This window comes from Desmodus rotundus, chromosome X (assembly GCF_022682495.2).
Source record: "Desmodus rotundus isolate HL8 chromosome X, HLdesRot8A.1, whole genome shotgun sequence".
NCBI classification, from domain to species: domain Eukaryota; kingdom Metazoa; phylum Chordata; class Mammalia; order Chiroptera; family Phyllostomidae; genus Desmodus; species Desmodus rotundus.
The window spans coordinates 43,985,526-44,010,779 of NC_071400.1; the positions used below are offsets into that span (position 1 = coordinate 43,985,526).

The window sequence follows — 25,254 nt, forward strand, 5'->3', positions numbered from 1 at the left end:
AGTAAAAAGAGAGACATATCATGCCCCAGGGCCACAAGAATTAAAATTGTAGAGATTTAATTCTTCACAAAATAATGTATTAATTCACTGCAATCACAAACAAAAATGTAACAGGTCTTCTTTTTACATTTTTTAATTTATTTTTTTAAATTTAATATTATTTTGAATTATTTTCTGGAGTGCAGCATAATGATTACACAATCATATACTTTAGAAACTGTTCCCCTGATACTTGACCAGCTGCATCTTTGTAAAAATAAAGTGCCAGAAATTGCAAAAAAAATATGTAAGAGATGTTTTCAACTGGGTCTTTATAGAATGACAAAGGGATTTGCTACTTTTCAGGAAATCACCTTTCCCTGTGTTTTGAACGGAAATTAAAGATACACATGTTGCAATTTCGTTTTGAAATCCTTAAAAATCGACTGTTTTTCCCCTTTAAGTGAATTTCAGTTGACTTGGCGATTCTCCTCCCTCTAATTGAGGGAAAGGCCCCCTGCCTTCCCCATCACAGGGAGGGGGCGGAGCATTCTCAGAAGCTTGGAAGAGAGCCCTTCCTGGCCCATCTTGGGGGAGGGGCTGTATTTCACGAGGCTGCAGCTGACAAGAAGCTTCAAGGTAATGGCTGTCTTAAAGCTAGTTATTTTCTGGGATTCTTCGGGCTGTGGTATTATGTTGGAAAAACAATAGATTGTTGCCTGCGAGAGGTGGGAATGAAATAGGGTTTTGGGGAAATTGCTGTTATTGTGACAGAGTCAACCCCCTGAAAATTTAGTTTCTCCCGATATTTTCTGAAGTCCACAGTGTGGGAATGGGCGATCAGATTACAGCTTCTAAATTAAGACTTCGGTGAGGCATGCTGTTCATGTTAATTTTTTACATGGCATTCCATGTTTCTGTCTTTATTAAGAGTTTATTATATTTTGATTTAAACATTATTTTACACAAAAATTACTGATAGAAAAATTTAAACATAAAAAGTGGCACATACAAGCAGACATATAAATGTATACAAACATGAAAGGCATCCAGATATGCTGTTGAATGATAGCATTTGTGTGTGTGTGTGTGTGTGTGTGCATTTTCGTTAAGGAGGGAACTAGAATCCTCTCTTAACAGTCAGCATCTCTGGAACATTCAGATTACTGGGGGTTTCAAAATATATTTTTATCCAGTTTCAGCATTTTTAGAATTGATTTATTCTGTGATTGATTTTTATCATTAAAAGAACAAAATGAAACTGAAACAGTACCCCCATTTGGTTTCAGACAAATAAACATTCATAGACACACACACAGACGTGCAAACATACAACCTTGCTTGGCTTTTGCCAATAGTGGAAATTTTCCTGGACCTGATCAAGCCCATAGCCTGGTTGCTGTGTTGGCTACAGCCCTGCATGCATCCTCCTTGCAACTCATTCTTTCAGACCCACAGGTATGGCAATCGTCAGCAAGAACTGTCTATGTATTTTAAGTTTAAGAGTGAGGCAGAGAGGGAATCTGGTTCATTTCTATTAGAGGTTTTTAAAATATTGTGTGGCATGATGTAATACATAAAATTGAATGTTATATAGCTAACAAATGGAAATATGAACATGTAGTAATTTGAAAAGATGTCTGAGAAGTAGTGTTAAGTGAAAAATGAAAATTGCAGAATGGCAAAGATAAAGTACTGTGTTAATACAATTTGTGTAACAAAATCAGAAAAAATATAAGGCTACCTACTAATGGATTGTTTGTGTGATTGGAGAGATAGGAAACTCTTTACTATCTATTAAAAATAATTTGTAATGCATATTTAGTCATTTTTAAAGAATATCAGAAAAAAGTTTGAGATAAAATGTTATAAAATAAGGGGGAATTATATTTGAAGTGATTCATTAAAAATGACATTGAAAATGTTAATATGAAAAAACTTTCAAACCATGGACTTGAGCATGGTAAAAAGGTTGTCTGAAATTATATGCATTCATGTATATATGTATAGAAAAATATAGAAAGATACTCAGGAAACAATAATAGTGGTTATTTTTTCCAGAATTATACTTACTTTTTGTAAATTTTTATCTTTTCAGTTTTCGCTAAGCATCCCATTTTCTTTTGATTAGACCATTGGAAGTAAAGACATTAGCATTCTATTTTTTTGTGCAATACATAACAAAGCTATAATTTTGAGCATGGTATATTCTGGAAGCCTGAGAAAACTGCTGGCTTGGCAAGATGTAGTTCCCAACCTTCTTCCATAAGAAGCATCTGGTAGTAACAAGATGCAGTTCTGGTACTGGTCACAAGATGGCACTTGCCAGATTCTTGAAACGTTTTCTAGGCAACTATTTTATAAAGTGAACAAAGCCATGAAACCTATTTTATATTAGCAGACTACGAAACAGCATGTAGAGTGTAATTGTAATTCTGTTTACAAATTTATATGTGTCTGGAATAAAAGGCCCACATTAGCACTGATGGGAGAACTAAAGAAGCACTAAAAATATATTTACATCGGATTTGGCCAACCAAACACTGTAAGCAATTATTATTTCCATGTTCCCTGTCCACACCTCACACTTTTCCTGAGAGATATGATTTCAGAATGAACCAAGTAACAGTTGTGTCACAAAGAACATTTTAATAAAAGCCAAAATGAAAGTAAACATGACATCTACATTACAGATGTGATTTCATCTCTTCCCTATGTTTCACAATGACATGATGCTGAAGGTTTTTCTTTTCTTTTTCCATTTAACTGGTTGATTCCCTGTCTCCTTTTGGACAACCTAGGCTAACGTCAGAGATGTACATGACCTAGGGAATGTGCATGTGAAGCCATCCGAGCCCCCAGAAAGGAAGTGTGACCCTAGAAGCATCGACCAAGAAGAAGGTCCTGCTGCTGGACAAGCAGCTGGAGTGAGAATCAAAGCAACAGGATTACTGGACCGGGCCCTCCACAGTCCACGTGACATTGGTAAGGCTTCCTCCATTTCATGTTAAAACATATTTAAGTTGAGAATATGGAGTGCAGTTTATTTTAATTCTGGCTCATTAGCCATACCATTTTAAATTAAAAACCGTAGATATTAGTGTTAGGATGTAATTAGATATGTTAAATTCCTATAAAAATTGTACAAATGGCTATAATGATGTTTACTTATGGAGGACTTGTAGGTCCCAACCAAGTGCCTGACCCTAAAGGAATCCTTGCAAACTACTGTATTCCATAGGTAGCCATTGTGTCCAAATATCTGACCCCTCAGTTCATTTTCTTAATGAAGTCATTGCATTACTGTCTGAGTCCAGGGGACACCAACCCCAGTATCTGTGCCTGACTGCCTTGGGTACATAAGGCAGCATTAAAAAGTTAAAAGATTACCGTAGAATAAATCTCGAGAGGTCTCAGAGTGTCAAAGTATCCAATAATAAAAATGATGTCCCTGACACACTCACCAACATCTTACCCCTCCCAATCTCTCACCATATATAGACTCAATCATTTCTTATATGCAATAACTTGAACAAGGCCTACATACTGGGGCATTATAGAACTGCTTCTTGTTTCTTAAATTTTTGAGTATTTTCCCCCAGTGTTTCTTTGGTGCCCAGTATGTATTTGTATTTTTTATATGTCTTCTCTATTTTCATTGTCCATCTTCTTCCTTCTTTAACAGAAGAAAGCCCTTTACTTACTCTCTTTACTTTTTGTTTGAGTATCCTCTAGTATTGCCCATTCAAAATTATTTTAAAGCTTCCTTGCAAGTTTTCATGAGGATATATATAAGCACAAAAGGAGAAAACTATTAAAAGCCCTAAGACAATAGAAGTTTCTAACATCACTGTTTTTTGTGGGTAACCAGGCAGTTTAACACAGACCAATGGCCTAAGGATTTTTCTACATGCTTCAGATTTCACAGATTAATTTCTAGTCTATATCCAGATGTACCAACCAGTCATATACACTTTCAGGTCTTCAGTGGTTCATTTTGAATTTCTTGTCTTCTTTTCCCCTTCCTTCTTACGTTCATATCTACTCCTGCTGCACCCTTAAACTGTTGCTGAACTTTTAAAAATTATTTTAATTTTGTAATATCTTTTGATATTCATAGCAGTATTTGTCACTCCAGCCAACTAGTAAAATTAGAACTCTGCCCCAAATCCATGTTGATATACCTATTTGAGAAATTCTAACATGCAGCCTTGCCATAACGCTTGTCTGAGAAACTCTGAAGTTTAGTCATTGTATTTTTAACAGTTTCTCATATCACCTCACTAAAGAACTGATAAGTACTTTTATTCAGAGTGGTGACAGGAATAATTTTGGTCCAGCCTGGATCTTTTCTTATGAGTGCCTCAGAGAATGGAGAAGGAAGTTTGTTTTTCTTTAAATCCCCCAAGGCAGGTCCCATGAGATCTATGTTTTTGCTTGTTAATCGAGGGACTAATGCTACAGCTTAGTTTCTCTAATTTAATATTCAGCGTGTAGTAAAGCTTTGTGCTGTGATGATTAAGTTGTAAGGTTCTCATCAGTCTTTCTTTTATTTCTTTTAATACATTTCCAATTCCATCATTCTGAATCTTGATTTTAGTGGCTTCATCCATTGGCACTGTGTAGGTTTTAGAATTAACGAGAATACAAAATTTCCAAACATAGAAGGTTTATCTTCTTGTGACTTCAGGTCACTGCTTGGTATTAGTTTTCTTTTTTCCTCTTTATTCATGTTCACATACATTTCAACAGAGATTACATGTCCCTTTGGCCCTGACAGTGATTCACTGTCTGGTTTGCCTTTTTCTTTCTGAAGATGTTCATCCTTAGTAAATTGTATTCTGCTGTTCTTTCTCTTCATATGGGCTGACATTTATCCAGTGAATATTAATAATAAGATTTCAACTTTGCTCACCGCCAGTTTTAGTTTCTTGTGCCTGTGTTTTAGTGGTCATGGACTATTTTGAATAGTCATTAAGTATCTCAGATTCTTTGCTTTACCAATGCTCATGGTTCCCTCATGGTCTTTGGGAATATTCTAAATGGACCATTTCTACTCTTTTATATGGACATTATACACTAAAAATTTGAAATTTGTTTATTCTATAACCACTCTTTCTCATATGATATTTAGCTTCTGCTATCTCACTGGGGATATATTCTTACCCTGATCTCAGTCTCCAGATTATAACACTTTGGTTTCTACTCCTTCCTTTCCTTTTGCTCACATGGTTTAGTGGCATGTGAGAACTTCACTGTAGTTAGAGGCTTTGCCAATGAGGATAATTTCACAAACTCTAAGATGCTGATGTCATTTGGATTCTTAACATTTGTCTTGTATTAACTAACTTTCAACGAAAGAGATATTTAATGAAGATAAGAATTTATAGAAAGAATTATAACACTGCATCAAAAGTCAGTTGTCTTAGGTGGCCCCCTAACATTTTAAAGCAAATTTGGAAATAGATGTTAATAAAAATTAATTAAAGAGACTGAAAAATTGAACTTCTAATATAGTCTTTGTATACTCGAGAGGATATTTTCACAAATACATTGTGGTACCCATGACCTTCTTCGGCAATCACTTGCCCAAAGCACAAATCAATATTCCTATATGTAGCCCCATTATTCTCACAGTAAAATACTAATTTTTATATAGGTTGTATGTACTCTGACTTGGGATACTTTTATAACACTAAGGAGAATTGAGCATAATTTACAGAGTCAAATTCATTTGTTTAGGTGTATAGTTTTATAGTTTTGACAAATATATACAGTCATGTAACAACAAATACAGGCATACCTCAGAGATATTGCAGGTTCAATTCCAGACTACCACAATAAGGCCAATATGGCAATAAATCAAGTTACATAAGTTTTTTGGTTTCCCACTGCATATAAAAGTTACGTTATACTATGTTTTAGTCTGTTAAGTGTGTAATAGCGTTATTTCTAAAAGAACAATGTACACACCTTAATTTAAAAATACTTTCTTATATTAAAAATGCTGACTGTTATCTGAGCATTCAGCAAGTCATAATCTTTTGGCTGGTGGAAGATCTTGCCTCAAAGTTAATGGCTGCTGACTGATTAAGGTGGTGATTGTTGAAGGTTAGGGTGGCTCTGGCAATGTCTCCCTTTATTTTTTTAGTTTTTTTTATTGTTGTTCAAGTACAGTTGTCCCCATTTTCACCCCACCCATCCCTGCCTACCACCCTCGAACCTACCCCCTTTGGCTTTGTCCATGTATCCTTTATGCATGTTCCTTGATGGACCTTCCCCTATTTTCCCCCATTATCCCTCTCCCCCCTCCCCTGTGGTTACTGTCACTTTGTTTTTTAATTCAAGGTTTCTGGTTGTATTTTGCTTGCTTGTTTTGTTGATTAGGTTGCATTTATACGTGACATCAATTTCTTAAAATAAGACATGCCTGCCCTGGCTGGTGTAGCTCAGTGGATTGAGCCTGGGCCTGCAAACCAAAGGGTTGCCGGTGTGATTCCCAGTCAGGGCACATGCCTGGCTTGAGGGCCAGGTCCCCAATAGGGGGAGCTTATTAGGCAACCACACATTGATATTTCTGTCCTTCTCTTTTTCCCTCCCTTCCCCTCTCTCTAAAAATAAATAGAATCTTCAAAAAATAAAAATAAGACACGCCTTCTTCACTAACGTTAATCATTTCTAGTTTTTGATAGAAAGCGAGAGATGCGAAGCTCTTCCTTTAGCTTGAAAACTTAGATACTATTATACGATTTTTAGTTGGCCTAATTTTGATATTGTTGTGCCTCAAGGAATAGAAATCCTGAAGAGATGGAGAGACAGGGGGGATGGCAGGTCAATGTAGCGGTCAGAATACACACATTTATCAGCTAAGTTCACAGTCTTATGTGAGTTTTTGGTGTCCCCAAACAAATAATAGATCAAAGATTACTGATCACAAAACACCATAACAAATATTAGTATTATAATAATGAAAAAAGTTTGAAATGCTAAAAGAGTAACCAAAATGTGACACAGACACGAAGTGAGCAAGCGGTGGTAGAAAAATGGCTCCAGCAGACTTTCTAGACACAGAGTTGCCACAATCCTTCCATTTGTAAAAAAAAAAAAAAAACCAGTATCTGGGAAGCACAAATAAGAAAAGCACAATAAAGGGAAGTATGCTTGTAACAGTCAAGTTACAGAATATTTCCATAACTCCAAAATGTTCCCTTCTGCCCCATTGTAATGGAAACTCTGTCCCTATTCTTGGCAACCACTAGTCTAAATTCTGCCCTTATAGTTGTTGTTTTTTTTTTATTTTCCATAATGTCATAAATGGATCATACAGTATATAGACTTTTGCATCTGGCTTATTTTGCTTAACATGTTGATGGTATTTACCCATTTTGTTGCATGTATCCATAGTTAATTCCTTATTATAGCTGAGAGGTATTCTATTATTCTACAATTTGCTTATCAACTCACCTACAGATTTACAGTTTTGGTGATTATTATTAAATTTGTTATAAACATTTCAGAACAGGTCTTTGTCTATACATAAGTTTTCATTTCTCTTGGGTAAATACCTCAGAGTGTAATTTCAGGGTTATATGGTAAGTTTATGTCTAGCTATATTAGAAAAATCACCAAAGTGTTTCCTAAAGCACCTGTGATATTTTATATTTCCACCAGCAATAAATAAATAAGTTCCATTAGCTCTGAATCATTGCCAGCAACTGATACTGTCAGGTTTTTTTCCCTTTTTAGTATTAGTCATTCTTACAGAGGTGTTAGTGGTGTCTCATTGTGATTTTATTTGCATATCCTTAATTACTAATACCATTGGGACATTTATTAAATGTTCACTTGACATTCATATATAGTTTTCCCTTGTTATCTGAAAGTGGAGTGTTCCTATGAAACCTTTCATAAGCTAAATGGCCTAAAGCAAAGAAGGAATTACCATTAGTTTATATGTAAAAAATTTCTAGCATTCCCAGACCCCAAAAATAACCTACCAAATCTACTGAGTTAACACACATAACCTAAAATAACACTAACATATAGTAGAATCAGGAATATGATACACAGCCTGTATAAAGTACAAATAATGCATGCACAGTTTAGTTTCACTTATTAAAAAGATTGACTACTTTCTCCTTATGTGTAAGATAACAGAACACCTCAGTTTGTACACCTATCAATCCATTCAAGCAATAGATTGTCCACTTTATCCAGTACTGGGTACCAACTGAAAGAAACCGCTTTGCTGCTAGCAGAACCACTTAGTAACTTCTACAGCTTAAAAGATTATTTCTCTCTGCCTGTGGTGAATAATGGTGGACACAGGCGAGTTCAAAGCATGCATAACGTTTCATTCACCATAACTGAAATCTTTAATTACATCTACTTTTATGCTAAGCATAACACTTTTATGAGTTCTGTTAGGCTTTTCTGATACCTAAGCCTTTTCCTTTTTTTAGGACACATCTTGCTACTGAATGCACAAAGTAAATGGAGGTAAAGCACGGATGTTCACAGAGACAGTTCACAGTTATGACGGATGAAGGCTGACAGATGCTGAGTGTAGTTCCCGGGAAAGGAGCTGGGCAGTGACACTCTGGTTGCTGGGGGTGCATGCTGCTTTTATAACTGCTCACTGCAAAACAAAGGCTGAATGGCTAATTTTTTTCACTTTTTCCTCATAAAAGAAAATTGTCTTAGGATTTCTTTTGGTTAGCAAAAACACGGACTGATATAGGTCTTTCTTAAAATTGAAGTGGCATAATGCAAACTTTTTAGAAGTGAGGGATACTTGTATCTTCATCAATGAAGGTCTATTTTAAATTTCTTGTTCATTTTTATTGGGTTGTTAGTGTTATTATTGAATTGTAAGAGCTCTTTATATATTCTGGAGAAAAGCTCTTTATCAGATATGTGTTTTGCAAATACATTTTCCACTCTGGATTTTCCATTTTATTTTATTTTTTAAGAAGTTTTTAAAGATTTTATTTATTTATTTTTAGAGAGAAGGGAAGGTAGGGAGAAAGAGGGAGAAAAACATCAATGTGTGGTTGTCTCTCGCATACCCCACACTGGGGACCTGGTCTGCAACCCAGGCATGTGCCCTGACTAGGAATCAAACCTTGGACCCTTTGGTTCGCAGGCGGGCCACTCAGTCCACTGAGCCACATCAGCCAGGACTCATTTAAATTTTTGATGAGCAGAATTTTTCAAGTCCAATGTATCAAAAATTTTTATGGTCCATTTTTTTGTGTGTGTGTGTCCTAATAAATCTTTGCCTAAATGAAGGTCTGAAACATTTTCTACTTGGTTTTCCCCTAGAATTTTTATCATTTTTGCTTTTTCATTTAGGTCAGAATTCATTTTGAGTTAATCTTTGTATATAACCTTAGCTAAGGCATCAAGATGGATGTTTTTGCATATGATGGCCAATTTTTCCAGCACTATTTGTTGAGATTTCCAGCATTATTTGCTGACATTTCTCCATTTAATTACTAGTCAAAAATACATTAAGCCTGACAGTGCCCTCTGTTGCAATACCCTCTTCTGCAGCCCCCTTTCCAAGGACCTAGGTGCTTGCAGGGACGCTCGCATTTCCCTGAAGAGCCCTTGCTCTCCATTGGTTCTGCCAAGGTCCGTGTCTGGTTTTGTGGGGCTCAAGCCCGATCTTTTGCCAGTACTTTGTTTGTGGTGGGCATAAACTTGGGTTTACTGAGCTGCTACGTCACTGTGGTGCGTGCTGGCGGCTTGGAGGCTACTAAGCAGTACAGCGACCTCAGCACACCTGGAGTGTGGGCCAGATCAATGGTTCCCCTGGGGGTGGGGAAGTAGGATTTGCTCCATCCACTACTTTTTCCCGCTTGGGGAACTTGGGCTTGGGAGTCACCTCTGTTCCTAGGCAAGGACCTGAAAGTTAAGGTACCGTCACTGGCTGCCATGTTACAAGTGACTGCGACCTGCCTTGTGGGTCTGCACCAGTGCCTGCCTAAACCTTTTCCTGGTGGACCACCAGCTGAGCTAAAACAAGGAGCCAGTTCTCTTAACCAAGGAGAGCAAGGTTAGGGCCTGAAGTGAAGGCAAGCTGGGATGTAGGATGGACCAGGATCCTCATTCAGAGAGCAAAAAGACCAGGCCCAGGGCATACTGGGGATTCTTGAGCCCACTATAGAATTCACCGCTTTGCACAAAACAGGCACTCAATAAAAGTGTTGAATTGAATGGGTTTTAGCATCTGCAGGTGGGCAGGCAGGAAGACAGTGGAACTGCCAGAATTGTCACGTGAGTCATGGTGCTGAAGCGCTAGACAGAGAGGTAGCCGGAGGATGTTAGCCGGGACTCTAGATGGACCAGCAATCTTGAGATTGGGTTGGTACAGACAGATATCAGAAAAGATTTTATAAAATTGGTGCGGTTCTTTAAAGAATAAATGAATATTTGCTACTCTGTTTGTATTGTATTTATATAAATTATGCCAGTAATATACTGGCTTGATTACTGGAGTCCTGAGATCAGGAAACATGAATCTTCCAATTTTATATTTATTTTTCAAAATTGTCCTGGCCATTCTGGTTCCTTTGCTTTTCCAAACATAAACATTTTAGAATTATATTATCAATTTTTACTAAAAGCTTGTTGGGATTTTTATTGAGATTTTAACGATTTTATAGATAAGTTTGGGCAGAAGTTATATCCTAAAAATAGTTCATCTTTCAGTCAGTGAACATGGTATGTTTCTCCATTTATTTAGGTCTTTGTTAATTTCTCTCATCAGTGTTTTGAAGTCTTCAGCATACAAATTATGCACATATTTGTTATGTTTGTTCTACCTTAGTATTTTTTTGTTTTGGTTGGTATTATAAATGGTTCTTTTTAAAACTTCAACTGCCAAATTTTATTGTATAGAAATGAATTGTTTTATATTGACTTTGTATCTGGCAATCATAAACTTATTAGATCTAGTAGCTTTTTTTTCATAAATTTATTGGGATTTACATAGATCATCATGTTGTCTGCAAATAAAGACAGTTTTATTTCTTCTTTACCAACTTATATGCCTTTAATTTATTTCTCAGGCATTATAGTATTGCCTAAGATCTCTAATATAATGTCGAATAGAAATGGTAACAGCAGCCACCCTTGACATGGTCCTGATTTTTGGGTAAACACATTTCATGTTTTACCATTAAATATGGTGTTAACTTGAGGAGTTTTGTAGATGCCCATGATCACTTTGAGGAAGATCCATTTAATTCTTAGTTTGCTGAGAGTTTTTTTTTTATTGTTAATGTGTCTGGAATTATGTCAGATGCTTTTTCTGCATTAATTGAGATGATCTTCTCTTTTTTTTATTCTCTTGATATTTACATTGATTGATTTGCAAATGTATAACCATCCTTACTTTCCCACAATAAATTGCATTTGGTAATGATGTATCCTTCTTTCTCTATATCACCTTATTTTCTCTGTTATTCTATAGCATTTTCTATATCATTTCTATATCTGTGTCATTGGATCTATCTTTGTTTATGAGATACAATCTGTAGTTTACTTGTTATTTTTTTCTAGTTTTGGTATCGGGATAGTGCTAATATCATAAAATATAGATTGTATATTATGCCTACCCTTTCTCACTTCATTGTCATGTAGCTTTCATAATGTACATTGCTTTGTTTAGAATGGAGCATAGAGTGCCATAGATTTTTTTCTCAATGATCTTTCTCTACCCTAAATTTTCAGCAGATCCTTGACATTTGCACCTCTATAAGGGTGCCTGTTTTGTGCTCTTGCCTATTTTACAGTAGGTAGACTCTTGTTATTATTAGATGCTAAGACCATGGTGAAACAGGGAGCACTCCCTTGTCCTGATCAGCCTTAAACTTAAGGAGGCCCTATGCACCTGAATTGTGAGGGTTGCACATTTTTTTCAGCATTCTTTCCTCTTGGCAAGGCAGCTAACTTCTGATTTGTATCTGGGTTTTGTCTTTGGTGAAAGATACATTCTTGCTCCTTCCTCATCAGTAGCTGACCACTGCTTTTATCCCTGTAGGATCCTGGGCCCAGGATTTTCTGCTCCTCCTCCAGAACCTTTTTTTATTTTAACCTGGGCCCACAAGGAGAGGATTTTCTGTTTCTCCTCTAGTGGCTTAGTGCTTTTGCTTCCCATAAAAGGGTTTGGATAGTACATGGGGTAGTGTTTCTGTCCTCTGGAAACTCTTGATTGCTTCCTGTATACCTGAACCACTGAAATGGGCTCTTTTTGTTCTGCTTTGTCCCCAGTCCTGTTTGTGTGCTTCTGATTAAGGACTGTGAAAAAGAACTTGTCTGTGAGTGTATTAGTGCCTGGGATGCTAGATACTCCAAACTACTGACACTTTTATCCCATTAAGAATGTAAGAGTTAATTAAAATTGAAGTTGATTTCTTTTTACCTGCTTGCTAACAGCCACTTCTGTCTCCATACTTTGCCAAAGGTGAAACAGTGCTTATGTACCTCTTCTAAGGGATTGGTCATCCTTTGGAATTCAGTTTATCTCAGTTCTCTGATGGGCGTAAGGATGCTTATTATCTAGATTTTTGTTATTGTTAAGTTATGGGCAACATTTTATGGCTTTTTATATCCTAAGTGGAAATGATATTGATGCTTTCTAATAATGTATATATGGGTGTTATTTTTGTTTTCTTTGTTATTAAATATGCTTTATGAAGATGCAAATGGTTTTAAAGCATACTTGTAAAGAGTTTATTTGTATATAATGATTATTAAATTTTTCTATTTAAATTTTTATTTTTCAAATTATCCATTAAAATCAAAATACATGACTTTTTCTGTATATGCTTCTTTGTATTTTACACACTTATAGATTTGTGTGATTATTACCACAGTCAGAATACAAAGGAGTTCCATCACCCCCTCGATTTCCTGTGCTATCCTTATACAGTCATACCCTCCCCTTACCTAACTCCTCGCAGCTACCATCATCATGTCACCATCAGTATACTTTTCTCTTTTTTGAGAATGTCATATAAATGGAATCATACAGTATTGTGGTAGACACACTCTAAGTGACCCACCCCTTGTATAATTCCCTCTGCATAAGTGTGGGCAAGACCTGTGACTTGTTTCTAATCAATGGAATTTGGCTAAAATGATGGGATGCCACTCACTGATATAGTTGCATTATGTTATGTAGGACCAACTTATGTTAAATTAGATACAGAGCCAAGTATAGAATTCTGTAAGTTCCAGTGACTCCTATACATAACTATTACAAATTAATTAATTCACCCATTCATCTAACACACATTTATAGCACATTTTACATTTACAATAGAGTAAGTATATTGTATCATAATGATTAAGAGCATGGACTGTGGAGTCAAATACCTGTAAAATTTATTAACCTCTCTAGTGCCTCATCTACAAAATGGGAATATTCATAATACCTATCTAACAAGATTTTATAAGTATCAGAGGAGATGATGTAAAGAGAGCACTTGGTACAATGCCTGGTACACAGTACGGAACACTTTTGGCTTCTGTTGTTGTCATTATTATTAATGATATTACTGTTGTTATGCAGAATGAATCAGTTATAGAAGTTATCTTCCATAAAATAATCCTGTGATTATTGAATGAGGTAATACATGAAGTGCTTGGAACAGTGCCTGGCACATAGAAAAACTTTTATAGATATTATATATATAATATTTATTTTCATTATAATAGTAGTATTGGCATTTTTATTGGTTAACATTCTTCTCCCACTACTTCTACAAAACAGGAAAATATAAAATATTATATAAGGAATTTATGTTTTCCTTAGCATTTTGTTTGGAAAATAGTGAGGTGGTGTAGCATTTGCTGATTTATCTACAATATATAAATTAAATAAAATAAATACAAGGAATTGTAGTTTTAATGTAATGACAACACTTTATGTACCTTTGTTTTTTTCCAAACATTTGAAATGAGAAGACAGAGTGAGAAATATTAAATAATAAAATATATAATTGAATAAATCTTTTCACTTAACTAAAGCCATATTTTACACTGGCCTAATAATCCTCTTGAAAGTATACAGTTATAATTTGAAAGCTTTGAAAAGATTATTTCTGTAATAAGAATGATATTTTGCTGGTGATTGTAAGATCAACTGTTTTCTTCTAGAAGAGAGACGAGAAAACACAGTGACTTACGAAGGTTAGAAGTTTACTGTTCTACTAAGTTAAAGGGATTGGAATGAGGTGATCCCATTATTAAGGGGTTCAGGTACTTCTGACTTTGATGAGTTATATTCTTTTTTAAGTATATTGTACATTGGTTATGATATTACAGTGGTCCCATTTTTTCTCTCCTTTATCCCCCCTCTGCCCTGCACCCTGCCACCCCCCAACATTCTCCCCACTTTAGTTCATGTCTGTGGGTTGTGTGTATAACTTATTTGGCTTGTCTATTTCCTATACTATTCTTAACCTCCCCCTGCCTATTTTATGCCTACCAATTATGCTTCTTATTCCCAGTACTTTCCTCTCCATATTCTCCCCCACTCCCTTCCCACTGATAACCCTCCATGTGCTCTCCATTTTGGTGAATCTGTTCCTGTTTGCTTAGTTTTTGTTTTTTAGGTTCAGTAGTTGATAGTTATGAGTTTGTTGTCATTTTAGTGTTCATAGTTTTTGATCTTCTGTATTTCTTAGGTAAGTTCCTTCAACATTTCATATAATAAGGACTTGGTAACGATGAACTCCTTTAACTTTACATTAGCTTGGAAGCACTTTATCTGCCCTTCTATTCTAAATGATAGCTTTGTTGGATAGAATAATCTTGGATGTGGGTCCTGGCTTTTCATGACTTGGAATACTTCTTTCTAGCCCCTTCTTGCCTGTAAAGTTTCTTTTGAGAAATCAGCTGATAGTATTATGGGAACTCCTTTGTAGGTAACTGTCTCCTTTTTTCTTGCTGCTTTTAAGATTGTTTCCTTATCTTTAATCTTGAATAACTTAATGATGATGTGCCTTGCTGTGTTCTTCCTTGGGTCCAATGTCTTTGGGACTCTCTGGGCTTCATGGACTTCCTGGAAGTCTTATTTCCTTTGCCAGATTGGGGAAGTTTTCCTTCATTATTTGTTGAAATAAGTTTCCGATATCTTGCTTTTCCTCTTCTCCTTCTGGCACCCCTATGATTCAGATGTTACAATATTTAAAGTTGTCCCAGAGGTTCCTAAGCCTCTCTTCATTTTTTTTTTTTTTCATTCTTGTTTCTTTATTCTGTTCCAGTTTGGTGCGTATTTCTTCCTTTTGTTCCAAGTCATTGATTTGAGTCTCTGTTTCCTTCCCTTCACTGTTGGTTCCCTGTATATTTTCCTTATTTCTCTTTATATAGCCTTCATTTCTTTCTTCATTTTGCGACCAAACTCAGTCAATTCTGTGAGCATACTGATTACCAGTGTTTTGAACTTTGCATCAGATAGATTGTCTATCTCTTCATTGCTTAGCTCTTTTTCTGGAGTTTTGATTTGTTCTTTCATTTGGGCCATATTTCTTTGTCTCGGTTCACCTGCTATGTTGTATGAGGTGGAACCTTAGGTATTTGCTAGGGCAGGGCAACCCTTTTTGCTTCATTGGGCATTGTCTTTGGGGGAGGGTCAGAGGGAACAATGCTACTTGCTGGCTATGCTCTAGCCCCACTTTCCAACAAACTCTCCTGTGAGACTGGGAGTTTCTCCTGCCTTTGAAACTCCTACAGGTTTTATAGCTAGAGGTTTTAAGTGTTTCGTTTCTCCTTCAGCAAGTCCAGCCTCACCTGCATATCCACTGCCTTTGCACGGGTCCTCCCCTCCCATCTGCCTTTCTCTGCCCCTCCTACCAGTTTGGATGAATGTTTAACTCCTTGGTTGTCAGAGTTCCATGCAGTTCTACTTTCTGGCAGTTCTGGTTGTTTATTGTTTTTAAATTGGCTCTTATCCTTCTTTTGGTTGTTCAAGGAAGCAAAGCATGTCCACCTACACCTCCATCTTGGCTGGAACTCCAAGTTACATTCTTTATCTAAGTCACTTCTTGGTCCAGAATGGCTGGCCAAATTCTCTCATCATCAAATTCTAGGGGAGAAGCAAGAGACGGAGGTAAAGTGGAAAAAAGCCCAAGTTGACTGTTCACGCCTTTTGAGGTACCTTTTGTAGAACCTTCATACCTATTTCTGCTTACATTCTTTGCCAAGAAATTCCATCACATGTCCATGGTTTATAGTAAGGAAGTCTGGAAAAATAATATTTTAAGAATTTATATCATCATCCTGAATGAAATTGAGGTTCTGCTAATGAAGAAAAATTCAGAGTAGATTTAGCATTGACAATGAAAAGTTTCTTCTGCCTTAGTTATTATAAATATGATACACAGTTGTAAAAAAACAGCATTAATTATATAAGTCTATATAAGATCGAAAGGGAAAACTTCCTGTGGCAGAGAGAATGCCATATGTTCACAAAACCTTGTTTCATTCTCCTCTTGAGTCACAGGGAGATGACCTTCCCCAGCCTCTATGGGAGTTTTAGCTAGTTGACTGTGACCAGTAGTAAAACTTGTTAGACCTGGCATCTAAAACCTTCCACAGGATTTTTTAACACCCTTCTCTATAACATTGGTAGCCAGGTGCAAAAAAACCCAATGGAAGATGTCAGGACTAAAGAAGATGGTAGAACCATAGACTAGAAGGTTCTACTCTATTCTAGTAGAGAATCATTAAGGGACTCTTAATGATTGCCTTAGAACCAAGAACCTTCCCCCTTTCTGACCACTTGATGAAGTACATTGAACTTTGACATCAGCAAAATAAACTTTTAGGGTCGAACCTCTGATATTTAGGGGTTGTTTATAATACAGAACATTACATGTAATTATTAGACTCCTTACTAATACACTAGCCTAGAGATGATTGTCATTATTTATTGGTATTTATTGTTCCAATATTAATGCTTATATAAATGTTGATTTTATATATATATACACATATAAACACACATATATATGTATATGCATATGGCATATTATATGATACACAGGCACTTCATCCCCAAATATTTTCATTCCCTAAATTATCACTAATGATATTTAAAATTGACTTTCTAAGTTAAATCAGGAATCAAAATTTATTACAAGATAATTTTAGTAATCAAAATTTGCAAAATTTATTTTAGAACTACATATAAACAAAGACATATAAATTTTTAAAAATTCATTTCCCCGCATTGAATTGCCTGAGTAAAAAATACCAATGAAACATCAGTATAAGAAGGGATTGCTAATTATGATGTGGGTATGTGAAATATATACTTACTACCAAACCACTGATTTTCAGCCTTTAGTTGGAAACATTCAAGTTTGTGAAGAAATCCCTGAAACTTTCCTGAAGGCTTTAAGAGAAGAAATGCATAAAAGGAATGACTACCATTCCTAGAAACAGAAAAAATATTATAAAGAAGTAATTTTCTATAAAATAATGTACAGTTTTAGTGCAATCCCAGTAAAGATTCTTACCTATTTTAATTCATCTTGACCAGCTGGGTTTTAAATTTACCTGCAGTGGTAAGGTGCCAGATAAGGCAAGGGAAAATATGTCAGGAATATTTTAAACTAGATTTTTCTTTTAATAAAGTGATTTGCTACCACTTTTAATCATTAATTTACAACTTTAAGGGTTTGAATGGAAATTAAACAGATACTTGTTGCCATTTCACTTTTAAGTTCCTGAAGGAACATTTTCTACCATTTAACACTTCACCAGTTTAACTTGTCTGTTGTCCCTCCTCTAATTCAGGGAGGGGCCTTTTGTCTTCCCCATCACAGGGAGGAGGCGGAGCATTCTCTAAAGAAGCTTGGAAGCAGTTGGTACCTGGGCAGTCTTGGTAGAGGGACTGCGTTTCACGAGGCTGCTGCTTACAAAAAGCTTCAAGGTAATAACTGTTTTAAATCTAGCTATTTTCCAAGGACTTCCCAGGGCCCTAGAGTAAAGATGAGAAAATTAATAATAGTGGTCTTGGAGGGGGTAAAAAAGTTGTGTGGTTTTGAAAGAATTGCTGGTATTTTGAAGGAATAATCCTTTAGAATTTCTGTGTCTCCCAATACTTCAAAAGTCCACAGTGGGAAAACAGATGATCAGATTACAGCCTCTATATTAAGATTTCAGTGCAGTATAGCTGTTCACGGTAATATATTGACTTGGCATTCCATGTTTATGTTGCTGGAATTTTGTTACTGTTTGAACAAATCTACATAGAAAATGATGGATAAAATATTTGACAGCAAGGGGGCACATAAATTGTCACACAGAAAGACTATGCATCACCTTTATATGAACATGGAAAGAGAAACAGATACGTAGTTTACTGAAGATACTTGTAAATACATATGCATATGTGTATGTACACACATACATGGAAATTACACACACACACACACACACACACACGGGAAAAACCCAGGAGACAATAAACTCCCATGTTAGCATTTCCAAGTGGTCAGGTTACTAGTATTATAGTACTACTTTTTAGCCTATTTAAGCATCTTTAGAATAGATTTTTCCATGATTATTTTTATAATCGTGAAAGAAAAGGGAAGATGAAACAACATACCCATTTTGTTTAAAACATATAAGCATTCATAGACATACACAGATGTGCAAACATCTTCCTTTTGTTTTTTTGCTGATAGTGAACATTTTCCTGGACTTCATCAAGTGTGTAGCCTGGTTGCTGTGTTGGCTACAGCCCTGCATGTGTCCTCCTTGCAACTCATTGTTTCAGACGACAGGTATGGCAATCATCAGGAAGAACCACTTTTCTATATCTTTTAATAGTGAAACAGAGAAAGGATTGGATTTATTTCTATAAGCAGTTTTTAAAGTATTATATGAATGCTGTAACCACACAGTAGAATATTATGTATCTGGAGAATAAATGCATGTAGTGATTTGAAAATAAATGTGTATGTTGCAGTAAAACATGTATGCTACTACAATACATGTACCCAAATCTGGGAGAACATACATGTTGCACTCTTAACAGGATCATTTTTGTAGTAAGAGAGACAGGGCTAGCTTTATTGTTCTCTATTTAAAATAGTGTTAATATATAATTATTTATTTACTTAGTTTACATCATCAGGGGAATATTGAGATAAAATATTGCAAATGTGAGGAAGATACATTAAAATAATTCATAAAAATCATGTGGAAAATATTTATGTAGAGTGATATTCAAAATATGTCCCTAATTGAGATCTGATGTTGGTTTGAAAAGATTCATCTCTACATGTAAAACAAAATTTTGGAAATATAGAAAATATTCATAGTGATTATATGTACAGTTGTACTTTATTTTGTATGTCTATGTTTTCCATTTTTAATAAGCTTCTGGGTATTTTTATAATCGGAAACATTATAATTGGAGACAATATGATCTTGTTATAATCCTACAAAACAAAACCCTTGAACTTAGAACAGAAAATTGTAGAAGCCTGGGAAGGCTTCTGTCTGGATAAAAATAGTTCCTATGCTTCACATAAAAAGAATCAGATCATGATCGAGTCCTGCTTATACTTCCTGAGGAAGCTGCAGTTCTATTTCTGGTCACAAGATGGGGCTTGCTAGGTTTACTAAATTTTCTCAAGGCAACCATTTTTATGAAAATGGCAAGCAAAACAATGAAACATGTTTTTGTATTAATGGACTATGAGACAGCATGTAAAGTATTATTAAAATTCCAATAAAATTATATGTGCTAAGAAGGAAAAATCCACATAGTGATCACTGTGAGGATTCAAACAATATCTATAGTTTGGCTCAGAGTAGACACAAGGAATTTTGTTATTTCCCTTCTCTCTTGTCCCCACTTCACACTTTTCCAATTTGAGACATGATTCCATCATGAATCAAATAGAATAATTGTGTCACAGAGAGAATTTTAAAAAAAATAATAAGAAGGAAAATAAAACTGGCGTCTACATAACAGATGAGATTTCATCTCATTCCTGTGTTTCAGAATGACATACTTTCTAAAGTTTTGATAAGGAAGTTTATTTGTGCTTTTTCCATTTATTTGTTTTGAATTCCTATCTCCTTTTATATAGCTTTTCTTCTTTTGAAGTGAAAATCAAGATAACTGGATCAAAGAACCCGATCTTCTGTGATCCACGTAATATTGGGTAAGGCTCATTACATTTCATATTAAAAATTTTTTGAGAACTTGAGTTATAATTTATTTTTATTCCTTCTCTGCAGCCACAACATTTTAAATTAGAAGCCACATTTCATACTAAAACCATGTTAGACTGAACATTTGAGGTATAATTCATTTTGCTCCTCATTCAATAGCTATAACATTTTGTAATTAAAAGTCATCACTTCTAGTTTGGGAAAAGAATCTCATATGTTAAACCACTCTGGAGAAATTTTGCAAGAGGCTATTCAGGTTCCTACCTGAGTTCTTAGCCACCTTACTCTCAAGAAATGTTTGATAACTATCCTATTCAATGACTTAACATAGCATATATTCTGAATCTCTGCCTTCTAAACTCATGCTTTTAATAAGATCATTGTGTTATCATCTGGATCCCGGAGATTCACAGCTTATTATCTTGGTGTGCCTGTTTCAGGTAAATAGGAAAGTGTTTATAGCTGAAAAATTATAAATTATATAAATTATGGAACAGTGCTTCTCATGTTCTTGGACAAGTTACAATAAAATCACTTGAGAACTTAGAAATACAAAATGTTGGATCCTATCTAGACCTTCTACATAATACTCTCAGGATAAGACCTAGAAATATAGTTTTATGAAGGCCTCTAGATAATTCTGAAGCATGCAAAATTTAGGGTCCCCCTGCCCTAGGTATAAAATTGGGAATACAAATGCCCCAAACTACCTAATAGCATAGAATCCCTGACACACCACTGCAACCTTTCCCACCTCTGCCAGCATGTACACTAACTCAGTCCTTAATAATCATGTGCAATAGTAAGGGCAAGTTCTTGAATTTGAGATATTATAAACCACTTGTTCAATTCCTACCCTCACCTTACATTATGCTGCATTTTCCCCTCCAGCTCATGCCCCACAGAGTATTATTCTTTCTTTCATCTCATCTCTATTTGTGATCACTCACCTTTTGCTTTGGAAAAATAACTATTTGCTGATAATTTTCTTTTCCTTTTTCCTATTCTAGTATCTTCCATATCGATCCATTTAAACAACAAGATTGAGCATCCTTGGGAAAATCTGGAGGAGAACAGGCTACAAGCTATAAATACTTTGTAGTTCTGAAATAAAGGAGATTTTGGTGAGAGTATTGCTTTTGGTAGGAACAGCCTTAGCAGTGAGAAGAATAGCCATACACCTGAGTGTCTGATAATAATCTTTTAGCACACAAATCTAAATCACAATGGATGCTGAGTATGTGTTATGCAATTGGAAAGACCAGTTCTGGCCAGCAAAAGTTTTGTCCAGATCCGAGACTTCATCAAACAGTAAGAGAAAAAAGACATTTTCCCTAGAAGTTCAAATACTCTCACTAGATGAAAAAATTAAAGTGGAAAGCACAGAAACAAAGATCCTAAATAAATTTCAAATTGAAGCCATTGCCTCCTCATTAGCAGCACAGTCCGAGGGCAATTCTCCACCTAGAGAGGAAACAGCCTATGAAAGATCACTAAAAGTGGCACTGGGTATTCTGAATGAGGAGAGAACAAATTTGAATCAAGTAAGCAGTTCAGATGAAGAGGAGACCACTACACTGTTTCAAAATGTACCACAAAAGCTTTCTGATTTACCCCCTCGTAAAAAGTATTGGAAGCATAAAGGAGACTTACCAAAGTGTCTTGAGGAAAGTGAAAATCAAACATCCCTGTTAGTATCTTCAGAGAGTGATGACTCCCTGTATGATGAAAAACCACAGGTGCATGCAGCCATTGATACTACTCCAAGTGAGATGGAAACAAAGTTATCACCAAACTCCAGCTGGTGCCAGACTTTCCCTTCATTTTCAGAAGAAGATGAAAAGGAGGACAAAAAAAATATTGACATCATGTCTTTGCATTCCACAATCAAAGAAGAAGATGCTTATGTTAAGGAAGAGAAGTTCACTCCAACTTCACCATCAGATATCTTAATTGTGCCCAAAACTTTGAAAGAGGAGCCAGAGGACATCTGCCCAGAGACCCTGACTCTTTCCCCTGAATTCTCTACTTTCTCAGAGAATATTGATGATCCTGGAGAGGGTCCCTCGAATTCATGCTTAAATACCAACCAGAATCAACTTGTGGAATCAGAGATGGGTGTTGCAGTGTCCCCACAGCATTGTTCATGGGAATGTCAGCTTTCATATAGTGCTTCTAACCGTGTCACAGATTCTTCGCTTCTTGGGAATAATGAAAGAAGTCTTCAGAGTGTGGATTTTGAAGAACATGGTGAAGAACTTCAAGCTTCTGATAAGTCAGTGCCTGTAAATCCTATTGATACTTCTGTATTTGATGATGATGATGAAGATGAAGTACTTCCACGCCTTGTTTTTAATTATGAACCGCGTTCATTTGAAACAGGTATGATAGTCTGGTTTAAATATAAAAAATATCCATTTTGGCCAGCAGTGGTGAAAAGCATCAGGCGGAAAGAGAAGAAAGCAAGTGTGCTTTTTGTTGAGGCAAACATGAATCATGAAAAGAGAGGCATTAGAGTGCCTTTGAGAAGATTAAAGAAATTTGACTGCAAAGAGAAACAAGCACTCGTGGAGAAAGCCAAGGAGGATTACAGTGAAAGTATTGACTGGTGCATCTCACTGATTTGTGACTACAGAGTTAGAATAGGTTGTGGTTCTTTTACAGGCTCTTTCCTTGAGTATTATGCTGCTGACATTAGTTATCCAATCAGAAAAGTAATCAAACAGCATACTTTTAGGAACTTATTTCCAAAGTTGCATGATGAAGATGCTATGGAACCGATGGCCATTACCTCCCAGACCAAGAAAAGGTCCTTCCAAAAAATTCTCCCTGACCGAATGAAGGCAGCTCGGGATCGAGCCAACAAGAACCTAGTGGACTTCATTGTGAATGCAAAAGGAACTGAGAGCCATCTTCTATCCATTTTAAATGGCACAAAAGGGTCCAGGTGGTTGAAATCATTTTTGAAAGCAAAGAGGTTCACTCCCTGTATTGAAACATACTTTGAGGACGAAGATCAGTTGGATGAGGTGGTGAAATATTTACAAGAAATCTACAAACAAATAGACGAAAGAATGCTGGCTCTGATAAGAGATGATAAAATTAAATTTATCCTAGAAGTTCTCCTGCCAGAAGCAATCATTTGTTCAATTTCTGCTGTTGATGGTTTGGATTACAAGGCAGCAGAAGCAAAGTATCTAAAAGGACCATCTCTAGGGTATAGGGAAAGAGAGTTATTTGATGCCAAAATCATATTTGGAAAGAGACGGAGACCATCGACAAAAGCTCACTAAATTGCCTAAGCATACAAATCATAACAGGAAGCCTTCATAGATACTAATTTTAAAAAATCTAACATATATTTTCCAGAAATGAGCGACTTTAGGTAACATGTTCACTTTTTTTCAATCTCTGTGATCTGTGAATATTACATTAACATTTTCTTTCTCATGCTTCTTCAAGGTCCATTTTATTGACAAATTTCAGCAGCTCCAATTTCTCATACATTTCTAGAATTCATAATACCTAAATAATTTTTAAGGGAAAGTACTATTTTCTTTTCTTGACATATTTGTGTCTATGCTGTATAGTTAAATACAGTGCACAATCATTTACATATTAAAATTGCACTAGTACTAGATATTAAGCAAGATGACTAGAAAAAAGTCTAAGAAAATTTGAGTATATATTTTTGCTCAGTTTTTATAAAATATTGGGTTTCTCTTAAGATAGTTGAATTATTTTTCCTGCCATGTCTATTTATTTTTGAAGAAAAAGTCTCTGAGATGTAGAACCAAAGATGGAGATGCATTGCTATATATTATAACTAGCTGTGATTGTTTTTGCAAGAAAACAATCTGGAATTAAAAAACAAAGTAAATGGATTACCTGCATGCAATCTATATGTTTGAGAATAACATCTCAGCATGCAGAAAATAATATTGGCAACCTGGAACAGGATTGTTTATTCTACACTTCCCTGAAATTCCATTTATGGAGTGTCTATTATTCAACACCTGAACAGTTTCTTAAACACACATGCTTTGGGCTGTCTTTATAACTAACAGTGACTGTATATTAATACAGCCATCTGACCACATGTGGAAGGCAGCTATTGTCATTGTATTCATCGTCTGGCTACTCTAGATTATGAGTCCAGGCTGACTGCTTAAGGTATCCATCTAGTTTGATATAAATTGTAGAGAATGCAAGCACTTTGTTTTGAGTATTGTATCTCTAAATACATAGTCATTTGTTTCAAACCAAGCAATTTGTATCATATGGCTTATTCATAGAATAGTTGAGTTGGTTCCAATATTATAAATGCCAGGTGGTAAGTCATTCCAGGATTAACAAAGAGTAGATGGACCAGAATCTGTGAATTTGGAAATGGGTCATAGAAAAAGCCTCCATTTGGCTAAGTATGACAGTTATTCAAATGTATTTAAAAGTACGCAGTTAAAAGTAAAAGTCTGAAACCAACGAATAGCTTATTCTAACTTGAAATAAGACTAGTGAAAATAAATGCTTTAAGGGCTACTTTATTCTAGAAACTTGACATAAAAATAAACACTAAAAGCTTAACATGAACCTGACTGCATTTTTACTCTTAAAGTGAGACAGCTGTTACTTTTGGCTTTTGTTATCTGTTCACATGGCCACATGTTTATGTAAAATTTGCAAAAGTTTGAAGTTTTGATTTGTAATAAAACCATTATATCTTTCATTTTAGGTGTGCACTTCATTATATTTCAGACTGTGTAGTTGCATAACTGGTGTTTCTTTTATTGGAATTTTTGCTTGTTGTAGTTGTCATCATTTTAAGGCTTGTTATACATTATCTTATCATTCTAAATAAATACTCACTTTCATGGTTGATTTTGCATTACTTTAAAAGAAAGCCTTCCAAATTACATAAGCCTTAGATTCCATATGATCTCACCTTTAACTGCAACCTAATCAACAAAACAAAGAAGCAAGAAAAATATAATCAGACACACTGAAATTAAGAACAGTCTGACAGTAACCAGAGGGGAGGTGGGAGGGGATAATGGAGGTAAAGGGAGA

At 35.5% G+C, this 25,254-nt stretch overlaps 1 protein-coding gene across 2 annotated transcripts; it reads left to right on the plus strand.

Annotated features, from left to right (window-relative positions):
* Positions 1–552: 552 nt before the first annotated feature.
* Positions 553–25,027, plus strand: PWWP3B (PWWP domain containing 3B). 2 transcript variants are annotated; one of them, XM_045188530.2, is made up of 6 exons: positions 553–618; positions 2,781–2,964; positions 17,794–17,929; positions 18,687–18,785; positions 20,103–20,177; positions 21,198–25,027. In XM_045188530.2, the coding sequence occupies exon 6, from the start codon at positions 21,414–21,416 to the stop codon at positions 23,478–23,480; it is 2,067 nt and encodes a 688-aa protein (XP_045044465.1). In that variant the 5' UTR covers positions 553–618; positions 2,781–2,964; positions 17,794–17,929; positions 18,687–18,785; positions 20,103–20,177; positions 21,198–21,413; the 3' UTR covers positions 23,481–25,027. The 2 variants fall into 2 exon arrangements, with proteins under 2 accessions (XP_045044465.1, XP_024407420.1); XM_024551652.3 differs by lacking the exon at positions 553–618 and having other exon boundaries at positions 2,933–2,964; positions 17,823–17,929.
* The last annotated feature ends 227 nt before the right edge of the window (positions 25,028–25,254 follow it).